The sequence below is a fragment of the Camelina sativa genome, chromosome 12 (genome assembly GCF_030686135.1).
Source record: "Camelina sativa cultivar CO46 ecotype springtype chromosome 12, ASM3068613v1".
NCBI lineage: Eukaryota > Viridiplantae > Streptophyta > Magnoliopsida > Brassicales > Brassicaceae > Camelina > Camelina sativa.
The window spans coordinates 37,919,310-37,934,433 of record NC_141891.1 but is presented as its reverse complement, the minus strand read 5'-3'; the positions used below and the strand labels follow the sequence as shown (position 1 = coordinate 37,934,433).

At 35.0% G+C, this 15,124-nt stretch overlaps 5 protein-coding genes across 5 annotated transcripts; 4 read left to right on the top strand and 1 right to left on the bottom strand.

Annotated features, from left to right (window-relative positions):
• Window positions 1-10: 10 nt before the first annotated feature.
• On the bottom strand, window positions 11-836 carry LOC104732694 (uncharacterized). Its single transcript, XM_010452271.3, has 2 exons — window positions 601-836; window positions 11-523 (listed from the first exon to the last, which is right to left on the bottom strand). The coding sequence occupies exons 1-2, from the start codon at window positions 788-790 to the stop codon at window positions 189-191; spliced, it is 525 nt and encodes a 174-aa protein (XP_010450573.1). The 5' UTR covers window positions 791-836; the 3' UTR covers window positions 11-188.
• A 1,102-nt stretch (window positions 837-1,938) lies between these two features.
• LOC104732691 (putative protein S-acyltransferase 6) lies at window positions 1,939-4,498 on the top strand. Its single transcript, XM_010452268.3, has 5 exons — window positions 1,939-2,372; window positions 2,878-3,060; window positions 3,146-3,436; window positions 3,527-3,760; window positions 3,852-4,498. Exons 1-5 carry the CDS (start codon window positions 2,289-2,291, stop codon window positions 4,290-4,292), a joined length of 1,233 nt encoding a protein of 410 aa, XP_010450570.2. The 5' UTR covers window positions 1,939-2,288; the 3' UTR covers window positions 4,293-4,498.
• A 544-nt stretch (window positions 4,499-5,042) lies between these two features.
• LOC104732692 (double-stranded RNA-binding protein 5-like) lies at window positions 5,043-6,788 on the top strand. Its single transcript, XM_010452270.3, has 4 exons — window positions 5,043-5,240; window positions 5,331-5,586; window positions 5,669-5,888; window positions 5,986-6,788. Exons 2-4 carry the CDS (start codon window positions 5,341-5,343, stop codon window positions 6,666-6,668), a joined length of 1,149 nt encoding a protein of 382 aa, XP_010450572.2. The 5' UTR covers window positions 5,043-5,240; window positions 5,331-5,340; the 3' UTR covers window positions 6,669-6,788.
• A 3,491-nt stretch (window positions 6,789-10,279) lies between these two features.
• Window positions 10,280-12,796, top strand: LOC104732690 (glycerophosphodiester phosphodiesterase GDPD2-like). The gene is made up of 7 exons (XM_010452267.3): window positions 10,280-10,520; window positions 10,617-10,801; window positions 11,076-11,135; window positions 11,232-11,513; window positions 11,846-11,941; window positions 12,060-12,256; window positions 12,362-12,796. Exons 1-7 carry the CDS (start codon window positions 10,451-10,453, stop codon window positions 12,597-12,599), a joined length of 1,128 nt encoding a protein of 375 aa, XP_010450569.1. The 5' UTR covers window positions 10,280-10,450; the 3' UTR covers window positions 12,600-12,796.
• A 977-nt stretch (window positions 12,797-13,773) lies between these two features.
• On the top strand, window positions 13,774-15,065 carry LOC104732689 (NAC domain-containing protein 104-like). The gene is made up of 2 exons (XM_010452266.3): window positions 13,774-14,169; window positions 14,352-15,065. The coding sequence occupies exons 1-2, from the start codon at window positions 13,998-14,000 to the stop codon at window positions 14,858-14,860; spliced, it is 681 nt and encodes a 226-aa protein (XP_010450568.1). The 5' UTR covers window positions 13,774-13,997; the 3' UTR covers window positions 14,861-15,065.
• The last annotated feature ends 59 nt before the right edge of the window (window positions 15,066-15,124 follow it).

The window sequence follows — 15,124 nt, the reverse complement described above, 5'->3', positions numbered from 1 at the left end:
GAGCGTTAGATTTTATTTTTAAAAAAAAAAACTAAAATTTATGTATAAATAAAATAAACAAAGTCTTAAAGATAAAGGATACAGAGGACAAGAAGACAGAACAGAGTGATCCCTGTTCCAGTCTTAAAGACGTAGTTAGAGTAGAAACAAACAAAGACTAAGATTATTACCAGTTTGTTTGTTCTCTATTACTTGCCACACAAGTCAAGATTCTTTTGTAAGGGTCTGTAATTCAAAGCCGTAAACCCATAGACACAGAGATTAGAGCTCTTGGACTTAAACACGACCTGATCCGTTGTAGTGTTAATGCCTGGAACGTTGCAAGAATCTGAGGAGCTACCGATCAAACTTGCCTGACAAGAAGCCATTAGAGAATCTTCGGCGCAAGAAACGCCTTCTAAAGATGTTATGTCTAGCTTGTAGAGTCCAAGCTCGTTTGTGGTTCGATTTGCAGAGAACGTTATCATCTCTCTAGTTATCCATGAAGCTGAACTGAATCTGCAGATTACTCTCACTTCCACACCTGTTTCTTTTTTTGTTAGTTAGAAACGTTTCAACTTCAACCTAACAAATTTTAGAAATGCTGAATAGAATCTTTACCAGGAATGAAGTAGCTGTTTTTTGAGAAACTGTTGTTGGAGCAGACGTCGCAATAAACAAGACCAGTTACAGTAATCGTTGCATTTGGTACGGCTGATGAATGTTTCAGAGACAGAGAATTTAAGGACAGAAGTTGCAGAAGTAACAGAAACATTATCAGTTTCTTTCCCATGTCCACAAGCTTCAGCATTTTTTTTTTTGTCTTTGGATAAACACTTGGTTACAGATGAGGTTTACTATTTATTTATGTGGTTGATGGAAGAAACAGACAAAGAGAATGGGCCAAGAGGTTAAAGACAAAAGAACAAACAAAGATCAAACAGTAACTCCTCCATTTAAACAAAGCTTCAAGGTTGTCTTTTTTATTTTTTAATAAACTCAAGACTTCTGTGGAGAAAAAGATGAGCAAAGCAGAGGCACAAAGAGATGAGACCAATTAAAGGAAAAGTAGAGAAACTGAGAGTGTGGTTGGTTGGGTTTTACGTTTATTGAGCTCTCTCATGCTCTCTCTATTTAAAGGGTTTTTGTCTATGAACCCCCCTAAAAAAGTTACTAAAACTAGAAAGTAGAAGGGAGAAGGTAAACCACTAGTGTGAATATATATATGTATGGACCACTGAAACTAAAGTGTAACCATCATCAATTCATCATCATAAACACCACCAAGAAAGTGGTCAGAGGAAATGTGGCTGATTTTAGATAACATCAATACAAGATGAAGCCAAACTACGATATTTTCCCGGTTAAAGTCTCGGTTTTGGCTGAGCACTGGTAGAGAATTTCAGGTTTAACCATACAAGATAAGCTTACATTATACTCACTGTATAGACTTTTTTTTGTTCTTCACATTATACAACAGCTGCATAAGATTTTCAGGTTTAAAATCTACATGGGCTTGAGGTTACAGAAGGCCCATTAAGCGTATAGCTGTTCTTCTTATAGGATTTGTTTTTTTCTCTTTAATTCTTGTAATGCTTGAAGGTGACTCCAACTCGATTGATACCATTTGTCAATCATTTCTAATTTTCTATCATCAACTTTCTTTTTTTTGAGCAAAAAAAAGAAAGTTTACCTTTAACAAATTGTATTAAGTTTAACATAATAATCTCCAACACCAACATACATGTTTAAATAATTGGTAAACTATCAAAATTGTTTAGATGTTAAATTCGCTGTAAAACAAATGTTTAAATTTAATTTCCGTTATCGAATCTCTTTTATGAATGACAAGGTCGACTAGTCAAGGTAGGAAACAGACCAATAGAAAAATGCCACGTCAGCTAATTTCGTTCTTCGCTTTTTTGGCTTATAAAAAAAAGTGTTAAGCTGAACTAAAACGACGGTGACAGACTGACATTAGCTATACGCCTATAAGCTCGATTTTTAAAATATTGATTTATCGCACAGTGTGAGAAAAAAGAGAAGCAAAAAAAAAAAAAAAAGAAGTAAAGTGGAGGAAGGAAGAAGAAGAAGCCAAGAGCAAATCTAAGTTCTCTGACTACTCATTTTCATGTCGGAGACTTGCCGGAAGCCTAAGAATCTCTTCAACGGAGACTAAAAGCTTTTTTTTTAATCTCTTGTTCTTTCGTTTTTTCTTCGTTTTTAGTGTTTTCCCCTTTGCTTACATTTGAAGAAATCAAGAGAAAGCGATAGAGAAACTGAGAGTGAGAAGAGAGAGAGAGAGAGAGATGTACGTAGTGACGCCTCCTCAAAGATCCGGTATGGGATCCGACTCTGATTTACGGGTTTACCAAACATGGAAAGGAAGCAATGTGAGTTTTTTACTTCTTCTTTTTTTTTTTTTTATGTGAAAGCTTTAGGTTTTGGAATTTTTCAACTTCTGTGTGTTATGCTTGAGCTAATTTATGTTTGTTGTTCCTTCTATTGTGTTGAGATTTTCTCAGTTCATGGGCTCTGATTAGTCTGTTCCAATCTGGTATAGCTCAAAAATTGGGACTTGTGTTTCCGTCTGTTAACAATCCAAGCTTTTGATGTCATTGTTGGTATAAAGTCAAGGAGCTCTCTGTTTTAGGTCGTTACTTTGAAAAAATGAAATCTTTAGCTTTAACCAAGAACTTAGGGGTACTATCTGATTTTGCTTGCTAAATTTATCTGATTAATTCCATTTACAAATGGTTATATAGCTGATAATGAGGTTGTTCATACAAACGGTCTAGGAGTAAGGTGGACTGAAACATTTTGAAGGTTATTATTGCTCATAGCCCTCTACTCAAGTGTTGTAACAAATACTCTTTTATTTTTATTCCATGTCTGCAGATATTTTGTCTTCAAGGAAGGTTTATCTTCGGACCAGACGTGAGGTCACTTGGTTTGACCATAAGTCTCATTGTGGTCCCTGTTATTATTTTCTGCATCTTCGTCGGTAGCAAACTAATGGAGGACTTCTCTGATAGTTGGGGAGTATCGATAGTCTTTGTTGCTGTTGTCTTCACCATCTATGTGAGTTATCATAAGTTCAACTTTGCATTGTGAAACGTTTTCTGTGACTGGCTCCATTCATAACAACTAATGCTTCCCTCCTCAGGACATAATTCTTCTGATGCTTACATCCGGAAGGGATCCAGGGATTATCCCAAGAAATTCTCATCCTCCTGAGCCAGAAGTTCTTGATGGAAACACAGGATCCGGGACAAGCCAAACTCCAAGATTACCTCGTGTAAAGGAAGTAGAAGTTAATGGGAAAGTATTTAAGGTCAAATACTGTGATACTTGCATGCTCTACAGACCACCTCGCTGCTCACATTGTTCTATTTGCAACAACTGTGTAGAAAGGTTTGACCATCACTGTCCTTGGGTTGGTCAATGTATTGCTCAAGTAAGTTTCTCGGTCTTTTCGTTTTCATGTCTTATTATGTTCTGACATTAGTCTATATAATTCATATCATGCTCCTTTTGGAATTTGCAGAGGAACTATCGATTCTTCTTCATGTTTGTCTTCTCCACGACTCTTCTCTGTGTATATGTGTTCGCCTTTTGTTGTGTCTATATACGGAAGATAAAAAAATCTGAAGATATAAGCATTTTGAAAGCAATGCTCAAAACTCCAGCTTCCATTGCTCTGATAATCTACACATCCATATGTACGTTCTTCGTTGGAGGCTTAACATGTTTCCATCTCTATCTCATCAGCACAAATCAGGTACCCTCTTAATCCTTTGCCTCTTTCTGAAAAACCTACCTATCTCATTCGCTATGCGTGTTTAATCATTTGAGCTTCCTTTATTCTGTAGACTACATATGAGAATTTCAGATACAGTTATGATCGGCGTAGCAACCCACATAACAAAGGAGTTGTTGATAACTTTAAAGAAATCTTTTTTTCTTTAATACCTCCTTCAAAGAACAACTTCAGGGCATTGGTGCCGAGGGAAAATCCAATGCCGTCGAGGTCAGTTGTTGGCGGTTTTATGAGTCCAAACATGGGCAAAGCCAATGATGATATTGAGATAGGTAGGAAGGGTGTTTGGGCCATGGCTGAACATGGTGGTGGCAAAAATGATGATAACAATGAACGTTTTCATGTTAACGACAACGAGTTGAACGAGTTATCACCAGACATGAGGACCATAGTGGATAGTGGTGAACAAGTCGATAGGCCAAACAATCACCCGAGGAGCTCAAACTGGGAAATGTCACCAGAAGTTATGGCCTTATCAGCAAGAAGAACTTAGAAACAGGATAAGAGAAAAACTGAAAGGTGTTTTCAAATGTTTTATTCATTGATGTATTGTGTGTGTGTTGTAGTTGTTTTAGTAGTATTGTTTCAGACAGTTAAATCTTGAACCATTGTGTGTTAGTGTAATCTATGACTTTTAACAGTACTTATCTTTCAGACTTTCACAATGAGAAAACAAAATGAATACAGACGATTTTCATACTGTACTTTGCATATGATAAAATTGCTGAAACTGAACTTTCAGACAAGTGGACCATAAGACCAGACAACTCTTATTATACTAGTTAGTGTTCATCGAAGCACGGCTCTGCAATAAATGCAAAAGAATCATAAAGTCTTCTTTCTTCTTCTAAGTTCTAAGGAGAAGAAAGACCATTGTAATAAGATCTTTAAATCTCTTTAACCAAAAAATTTTGGCTTGTTTAAGAGAAAGGTTAGAGATTGAACATTACAAGCCAACATTTTTGGTTTAACAAATTTAAAGATTAGCAATACATAGGTATATTTGACATTGAACAAAGACAAAGACAATGAACAGAATCAACAAACTGGTCAAACCAAATATGAATAGCCTTACTGTACCAGACTAAAAATCATTTTTCACAAACATTTATGAAGAAAAAATAACTGTTTTTAACTGAGAGTGAAGGTAACTGACCAGTCAAAACACCATAGACGACAGAGATAATAAAGAGAGTCAATAGGAGTGCTCATAAGTGTGATTTGTATGCACATGTTATAAATTATATAAAAAGACGAACCATATTTCAGTTGAAATGTCACTATTACTGTTTTAGCATCCTCTACTCCTCTTTATTTAGAACCTTAGTACCTTACCATGTGAGTGAAGAGTTCAAAAACCTCTGCAAAAACTCTTTTTTTTTTTTTTATCTCTCTCTCATTAAATCTTACTTTCAAACACTAAATAGCCAAACTTCAACAGGTAGCTAGGTTTCTTTCTTTGTCTTCTCTTAGACATACCAAAAGAGATTTGTGGTGTTGACTCTGGGTTTGATTTTGGTGTAATTTACAGCAAGAATAAAATGTATAAGAATCAGCTTCAAGAGCTTGCACAGAGAAGCTGTTTCAACTTACCATCATATACTTGCATAAGAGAAGGACCAGATCATGCTCCAAGATTCAAAGCTTCTGTGAACTTCAATGGTGAGATATTTGAGAGTCCCACTTACTGCTCTACTCTCAGACAAGCTGAGCATGCAGCAGCTGAAGTTTCTCTTAACGTCCTTTCTTCAAGAGTCCCTTCGAGATCCTTAACTGCTAAGATTCTTGTAAGTTCTCTCTGTCTTTTTCTTCTCGGTTGTGATCATCATGCACTCTCTATATCTTCATGTCACACTCTCTATATTGAAGGATGAGACAGGGATTTACAAGAACCTGCTTCAAGAGACAGCACATAGAGCTGGTCTTGATCTGCCTATGTACACAAGTGTGAGATCAGGATCTTGTCACTTCCCAGGTTTCTCTTGCACTGTGGAACTTGCTGGGATGAGGTTTACAGGAGAATCAGCAAAGACAAAGAAACAAGCTGAGAAAAACGCAGCAATTGCAGCTTGGTCCTCTTTGAAGAAAAGTACATAAAACTCTCTTCCAAGTTGTTTCATAAACCCCAAAAAGCATCTCACTTCTCTAATTGATCATCCATATCCTTTATTCTGATGTACGTGTAGTGTCAAGCTTGGAATCTCAAGATGAAGAGAAGGAACAAGAAGCAGTAGCAAGAGTACTCTCAAGATTCAAACCCAAAGAAGTAAGAAGAAGAGTGACAACAAACCAATGGAGAAGAAGAACAAGTCATCAAGATACAACAAACAAGGATTTGCTGACTGAGAGATTGAGATGGATCAATCTATTGACCAATCAATCTTCATCATCATTAACAACACAGAATCAACACAAGAAACCAAGTTTCATCTCTCTAGTTCCCCCACCACCACAGCCTAAATTTTCCAAAATTCTCCCATTTAGAACAAATCTCCAAGAAGCTAAGCCAGAGACAGAGACGTTTCCTTTACCAATGGCTGATCATAAGGCCAAACTCAATGAATCATCAAACAGCTTCAGCAAGCAATCACCCTTTTCTGACAAGGGCAGATACAACTTCTTCGGAGGTTGTAGCCTAAACTCTAATAGACCAGCTCCAGCAGTTCATATGAGATCAGTGATCCCTGTTTTCGCTGCTCCACCATCAAAACCAAACCTTAAACCGAACCCATCATCGTTACCGTCGTCAGTCAATGAATCCACCACATCCATAAACCCTTGTTCTGTTACAAGTACGTCGGGACTGGGAGGCCAAGAGAAGAAGAAGAGTTCAAGTTGTGAAAGGATCAAACTTGGCTTAGAATCGTGAGTTTTAGATCAAACCCATGATTAGTTAGCTAATTTTGTGGTTTAAACGACTAATCTCAAATAATATCGTTCCTTGTTAAGTGTTGTCAGTTGTATAATAGACCAGAATACGTTTCCGTTTCTTGATTGTGTTCTTGTTTTTTTTTATTTTTTCTGGTCCGACATGAAATTTGAATGCTTGCGAATTGCACAGAGAACGAAAACATAAAGAGAGAGAGAGAGAGAGAGAGAGAGAGAGAGAGAGCATTAAATTGGGGAAGAAGAAGAAGAGGAAGAGAAATGTGAGTTGTTTTGCAGGTGAGAAAGAAAACAATAAATGGGTTTTTGTCCTCCTCCATTAATGCGCCGAATGCTCTGTTCTGCTCTGCTTCCCACTCTTCTTCATTAATGGTTTTGCTCTCTATACCGTCGGTTCTAATAATTAATTAATATTTCGAAAATTATAAATTCCCCCTTTCCATACACATCCCCAAGTTACATTTTTGTGTGAAAATAAAAAAAAAGTTAAGATTTTGGACCATATAAAACATTATGGTTTCTGAAAATGGCATTAGTGATTTGTGCTTTCTTTGACATAAAAAAACAAAAAAAAGACATTTGTGATTTGTGTGACACAAATTGTGTCATTCTCCCCAACTATAATAGACGTTGTCAAGATCGAACAATATAATGCATGTTTTAATTTTTTTAATAATAATATAATGTTACGACCATTTTCCAAAATTCAAATTCCTATAAATGCATTTTCTTTTTTAAAACAACTTCCATATAATATCAAAGTTATCATATTTTCATATAATGCATGTTATTTCATAGCCATAAGTTTTATGCATGTTATTCTATACTATAGTAATACTTAACATTTATTCCTATTCTATAACTTGACCTTGTAAAATAGATAAAGTGAAATTGTGTTTTCAATAAATGTTAAGTTATCATTGAGCCAAATTAAAAAAAAAAAAGTGTTAACTTTGATAGATTGTTCTTCTCGACGATAAAATATACTCCTTCCGTTTCAAAATATAGGATGTTTTAAGCAAAACACGCAGATTAAGAAGTCTTTACTTTTTACAAATTCAACCAATCAGAAACAATACTGCATAATATAAAATATTAAACTAATTTAAAAGTTGCATTGAAATTTGAAAGCATCCTATATTATGAAACAATAAACTTCTCCAAAACATCCTATATTTTGAAACGGAGAAAGTATAGAATCACATTAAAATTTGGGACGGTAAATCGTCATACTTATATGGAACCACATCATTCAATAGATGTCATCAACATCTGCAGTGCTGGCCCGAAGGTCTATGAAGCCTAAAGCAGAACCGAAAAATGATGCCCTTAATCCCAATTAATATTTTTAAATCCCAACTAATTTTTTTCTAAACTTAAAAAAATAAAATTTCAGTATAAATTTATACACCAAAAACACAAGCAAACTACAAAACAACACATCATGAGCAATCTACGAAGATTATATAAAAAATTTAGTACAATCACTTTGATCTTTGAATTACATTCAAGTTTTAAATTGTAGCAAATTAGAATATTTCAAGTATGAAGTGTCTGAGAATCTGAGAATCTGAGAATCTGAGAATCCACCATATGCTAAGTTTAACTGACGTTTCGCTTACAAAGTTTTTGTTTCTTTTTTAAGAAGGAAGAAAAAAACATAAGAAAACAGAGAAAAAGTATAGGATTAATTGTAGAAGAAAAAGAAAACATATTGGAAGAAGAAGAGGAAGGACGGGGATTTTTGTATTCACTAGTTCATTAGTATAATTGATATAAGGAAATGTAGATAAAAAGAATATTTTGGATTAGAAAAAATAGGGAAAAAGATCGTTTTACGTATATATATAGTTGTATACTTGTATTTAACGTGGGGCTGGTTTGAACCCAGTACAAGTGACTGAAAATCAAACAAAAGAAGCCACTACACCAAAGGGACACATGGAATCTGATGCCCCTAAAATATTTATAATATTTGGCGCCTAAAGCCCTTGCTTCATGAGCTTTAGGTCAGGACCGGCACTTGTTACATCCGCAAACAAGACCATCTCCACTGCGTTGCTACAAGCGTAGCAAAGATGCATTTACAAAGTGTAAAGAAGGTTTCATTGAGGAACAACTGTTTCACCAGATTTGGTTTTCAACAAGGTAGGTGTTGAACAATGTGAGAAACATGGCACAAAGTTTGGTAATCCAGAATCTGAAATGGACGATTCCTTCACTAGTGTTGGGTGGCGAATTAGCTTTCTCATTATTCCAGTTTGCAACTTGGTTTGTTGTCTCTCTGTGTCTTGCGCCTCAATCTTTTTCTGATACAAACCACGAGACTTGCGTCTCAATCATTTGGGCCGATACACTAATTTGTGTGGCCATTCTAACTTTCTTGTGGGCCGGTAACAAACCGAAACACCAATCTAAAGTGGTACCTAACAAACCGTATTACCTACCGGACACAACTCAACCGGCCACTTGTTCGGCTTAGGTTTTCATTAATAAATACTATTTTCCAGGTTTGGAAACAGCTTATACGTTTTGACAAAATTTTATGACGTGGATCCAAGTAGCAGAAAGCTCACATGTAGTTGGATCTGATCTATGAGACTATGACCCACGAAGCTACCATAAATCCACTTTCTCATTATCCTGACAGATATATCTTCCATTATTACATGTCAGATTTTTAGTGGACTAAACAAAAGAAATAAATGCAATCCTTATTTTATTTGATTTCCAAAAATGGTTACTATCAATTTAGTATTACCGTATTCTTCTTAACTTGCAAATCAAGCTTAACAGATCTTGTATATTAAGAGTAAGATACTAAAATTTTGTTTTTTAAACTCGAAATTTAATAACTTTCTATTGTTGGAAAGCACCTTTAAGTGTATCCTTATTATTTACCATAATCAAATATGTTGTTTAAATCTTGTTTTACTTGAAAATCACGGTCAATAAAATATTGGTGAATCAAAGAAATAAATTATTTTTACACGTCAGAATTTCGTGGTTCCACTCAGTAGTCTTATTTTTAAGTAAAAAAACTACTGCTGCTGCCTTAGGCAGCCTGCCTACTGGTCTAATTGCTTAAAAATTTGACCAACTCATCTTGTAATCACATTACTTTAAAGTTCAAAACATTGATAAAACGTGTAAGAACATATATGGATTTGAATGGAAATTACGTGTTCAGATTGTAACTGCATTTTTAATTTACGTCAAACGCACTTTTTAAATTATTTCTAGAACAAACTATTACATTTTATAATTCTTTTCACACAAGTTTCCTTTCCAGAATAATTTAGGTTAATTTTTTTTTCCCTATTTTCTGTTTTCCGGTCTGAATTTTGGAATTGTTTGTCTATTTATGCAGGAATCTTTTTAAATAAATCCAAGAATATATTTTCACTATGTTTGGAAAAAAAAAAGAAAACCAAAAAATTCATAATTAAAACGGGAGAGAGAGAGTGACTAAGCCGTGCAAAAAGAAAAACTTATCCCCAATGAGTCATTGACACGTGTAAAAAGATGAGAACCGTACTCTTTTGCGTCGTACCAGATCCCACAAAAGGCGGGAAGGAAACCATCAAGAAAAGCACATTGCTGACGTGGAATCGAATTTTCGAAAACGCAGATCCAGCTCCTTTTTTCCTCCTATCCCATTTTTCTTAATTACTATAAATACTCTGCAAAAAAAAACCCAAATCCTCACACAAACATTTTTCGAAATTCCTAATCTACCCTCTCTCTTTCTCTTTGCTCGTGAGAATGGCTCTTAGAACTGTGCTCGTCTCCGACGTCCCTAGCCTCCCGGAGTCCGTTTACGGACTATCCGAAGGTATGATTTATCTCTCTGTTCTTGAGCTATGTCGTCGTCGTTGCTGTTATTTTTTTTCTTTCTTTTTACTCAAGTTCTTGTTTTTGATTACAACAGGTTTAGAATTGAGCAAACCGAACTCGTTTAGGTTACCGGGTTTCTCGGTGATCGGACATAGAGGAATCGGTATGAATGTGTTGCAATCCTCTGATCGGAGGACGAGAGGTGTTAAAGAAAACTCAATTCTGTCATTCAATTCCGCCGCCAAGTATCCTATCGATTTCATTGAGTTCGATGTTCAGGTTGGTTCTCCGAATCTTTGATTTGATGTTGAGGTCATGAGGTCAGAGGGGGTTTCCATTGGGGTTTATGTTTTTTAATGGAAGAAGATGCTGATTTCGATTTTTTTTCTTTCTTTGGGTGGGGTTTGTTGGAAGAAGATGCTATTTATAGTTTCTTAGAAAATTGATATGAAAAAAATAAAATAAGAACAAGAAGATTTGAAGAGAAACGAGAGATGGCCAATAGAAGAAAAGTGAAAAACGACAAAAGCTTTGTGTGGTTTTTCTTTTGCAGGTGACAAAAGATGATTGTCCTGTCATTTTCCATGATGACTTCATCTACTCTGAAGAAAACGTGAGTCTTCATCTTCTTCTTAGATCTTTGTATTTTTTGTTTCTCTGGATCTTTGTGGGCTTGATGGATCTGGTGTTTTTTTTTTATTTGGTTCAGGGTATTGTTAATGAGTGTAGAGTGACGGATCTGAGTCTGTCTGAGTTTCTTCTTTATGGACCTCAGAAGGAAACTGAGAGAATTGGGAAGACCCTTATGAGGAAATCCAAAGAGGGAAAGGTTTTGAAATGGGACGTTGACTTGGATGATTCCCTTTGCACGTTGCAAGATGCTTTCGAACAAGTTGAACAAACTCTGGGGTTCAATATTGAGTTGAAATTCGATGATCATATCGTCTATGAACGAGAGTTTCTTGTCCATGTCTTGAGAGCAGTTCTGCAGGTATGCCCCAATACTAGCTCCCTTATTCCTCCTAATTCTCATAGGTTCCAATAGAACCAATTGTTAAAAAAATGCTCAATTTCTGATAATGTGTGACATCAAATTCCGCTCTTAATGGAAATTGAATGAGAAAGGTCTCTACAATGCATGCTAGTCGAAGGTGGATTTGGATAGATTAAGACTTGTTAACTTATCATTTTAAGACATCATAAGCCTTACTTAGCGACTTTTTGTGTTAGACCTTAGAATTACAGAGAAGCTGCTTATCTTTGGTATTGTAATGCTCTTGAACTTCTTCTGTTTTCTTATTCAATTCTGTGCAAAAACTATAGGTGGTCTCTGATTATGCTAAAGACAGACCAGTGATCTTCTCAAGTTTCCAACCAGATGCAGCAAAACTTGTTAAGGAACTGCAGAGCTCTTACCCTGTATGTTCCATTCTCGTTCTTTCCTCTGATAAATGCCAATAATTTAACTTAAGATCTTAGCCATTATTAATGAATGTAGAGTGTCCTAATTTAACAATGTTTTCTGAATTGAAACCAGGTTTTCTTTCTGACTGATGCGGGGAATGAGATTCATAATGACGAGAGAAGAAACACACTCGAAGAAGCCATTAAAGTTTGCTTGGAAGGAGGTCTTCAAGGCATTGTTTCAGAGGTGAAAGGAGTGTTCAGAAACCCAGCAGCCATTGCCAAGATCAAAGAATCTAACCTCTCTCTCCTCACATATGGCAAACTCAAGTAAAGCTTCCTTCACTTTTCTTATGTACAACCAATCAATCTATGACTAATGTCTAAATGCTGTTGGATCCGATCATTGATTAGATTTTATATATTGTGTTGCAGCAATGTGGGAGAGGCTGTGTACATGCAATATGTGATGGGGATTGATGGAGTGATTGTAGATTTTGTTGAGGAGATTATCGAGTCCACGAGACTCATGATGATAAGACCACCACCATCATCGTCATCACCATTGCCATCACCTTCCAAGGATAATGATGGTGTCATTACAAGACCTGAGTTTTCACAGAAGGAGATTGCTTTTCTTCTCAAGCTTCTCTCTCAATTGATACAAAATTGATGATCTTCATTCTCTGCTTTTTCTTTTTCCCCAAGTTTCTTTTTAGGGTTTGTTTTCCTTAATAATTTTTTTTTTTAATTATTATCCTGGGTGTATTGCCCAATAGTTGGAACTGTAAATAATTTTATGTAATTTTCTTTCTTTCACAAGTGTTAATTTTTACAAAAGAAAATCAACTATTATTTATTATTCAGAAATTTTAGAAAATAATATATTTGATACATCAGCTTTGAAGTATAATTATATAGGTCGATCAGTGTTTTTAGTTTACTTTGATTTACATATGCAGTGTTCTTCTAAACAAGTCAAGATTATTCTTAAAACTATCCCCAATAAGAATTTGAAGTAATAATTGTTTTGTTCCAACCTTTACAGGATGCTTGAAGTTCCAATATTCAAACTACAACTCATGCTCTCACTCCTCTGCCTTAACAATGAAGAAAACAAAAAGACATTCGTTTCTCTTCAAGTATCAAATTCAAGAATCCAATTCCAGTAGCCACAACAGAAAGTCTCTTTTATACATACCCTAACCTAAAAAATTAACAACTGATTCACGATCGCTAAATTATAAACTTTCGTTCAACACAATCTTAATGTATTGATTTTGTTTCCATGCATGCTCTATTTAAACGTTTTCTACTACGTTTTCAGTTCTACTACAATTATATTTACCACTCAAGATCTGAATTCAGTTTTCATTGTAATTAGGTTTTATACCAACTACTGATTGATAGTACAATCAAATTTTTATTTGATCACTAATTCTAACATTGATTTGAATCGGAAAAAAAAAACTCAAATTTATCTGAACACAAAATTTAAGTTTATCTTCATTTTTTTGTTTAGTACGGAAACATCAAACAAAATAAAATAATATATATAAAAAACGTTTTAAAATATATTTAGGAACATTAAAAATAAAATAACAGTAGTTTGAGCTTTCGATTGTTAACTATTTTAAATATAATAAAATGTACAAACTCAAAAATTGTGTTATGTAAATATTCCATTCTGATTTAAGTAAATAAAAAAAAAGTAAAAATTGTGTTATGTAAATATTACTCTATTAATAGTTACCATTAACGATCGATGCATGCGTGGCGTGGTGTTATCTTATTCAATTTTTTTTTTTTGTTTTTAAAAAGGAAAAATCATTCTTCCTAGTTTGATTAGGAATAGGAGAAGCTATCTTTGTTCCGACAGTATATATAGATGATCACAGTCTAGTTCGCAACAAACATATCTTATAGGCAGCTTCGGGTTCAACCTACCAAACTCCTCGACACAACAAAAAAAAACATCCCTCAGATATTTCACACGCTTTGCGGCAGATCTCATCAACATACAACCCTGGCGGTCGATACTTTATTTAACGTTTTTTACTTTATTATTGCAATGGGGCCTGTAACATACAACGACCTGCCAATAGGGATGAGGTTTCGTCCTTCAGATTTGGAGATGGCAGTTTATTTCTTGTACAAGAGAGCTTTCGGACAACAGATGAATGCTCGTATAGTACCTGAAGACTGTCATGATATCTTCTCAAGACATCCTCATGACTTGCCTGGTGAGACTAGCTTCCTCCCTCCTCTCCGCAAGGGTTTTAATGAGGTTGTTTTATTCTGAATTGTATCAAAAATATGTTCTGTTTTGTTGTCTTATTCCTTGTTTTCTTGAATCAGCAGCTTTGTTTTTTTTTTTTGTGAATTTGCTAATCTTTGTTATGTTTTGTTTTTGTTCTTCTTTCAGAGTATGAAAAGGAAGATGAGCATTGGTACTTCTATCGGAAAAAATCTAAAAGTCCTACCAAGTCTTATAATCTCTGGATACCAACTGGAGAAGAAACGGAAGTGTTGGATCCAAAGAAGAATGACAAATTAGTCGGTATCAGACATTCATTTGCTTTCATTGAGAACGAAAAAGAAGAATCCGAAAATAACGGTTTGCCTGAGGAAGAAGAAACTCCAGAATACAATTGGTACTTGGATGAAATTAGTCTGCCATTGACAGTTACTGAAACTGATTGGACTTTGTGCCACGTCTATTGCAAGAATACCAAACCTGAGTTTGTAAGTTTGCCTGTAGTCCCATACGAATCCGAATCCGACTCTGAATCCGAGTCGGATCAATCGGAAGACGAAGAAGAAGAAGAAAAAGAAAAAGAAGAAAGTGTAGAGAAGCCTGCAGAGACATTGAACCTTGTTAAAGAAAAAAAAGACGAAACTGTTCTTCTTCCTCCACCTCCTGCTTCACCTTAAGGCTTCTTCATCGATCACATGGTGCTTTGGTCGTTTTATCAAGTGTTCATGAGCGCAGCTTTGGTGCCTTTTTATAATATTTAATTTATTCAATCTTTTGAAGACAAATTATTTTTGTTTGGACGTTTAATACCTCATCTTTTTTGGTTGGAAGAAAAATATTTCGATTAATTAAAACGGGTGATTTAATACGCAAAAAAATAAATGTTGTTATAGTCATTTAAAATTATTTTTAAATTGAAATAGTAAAGATAAAAAGGGAAT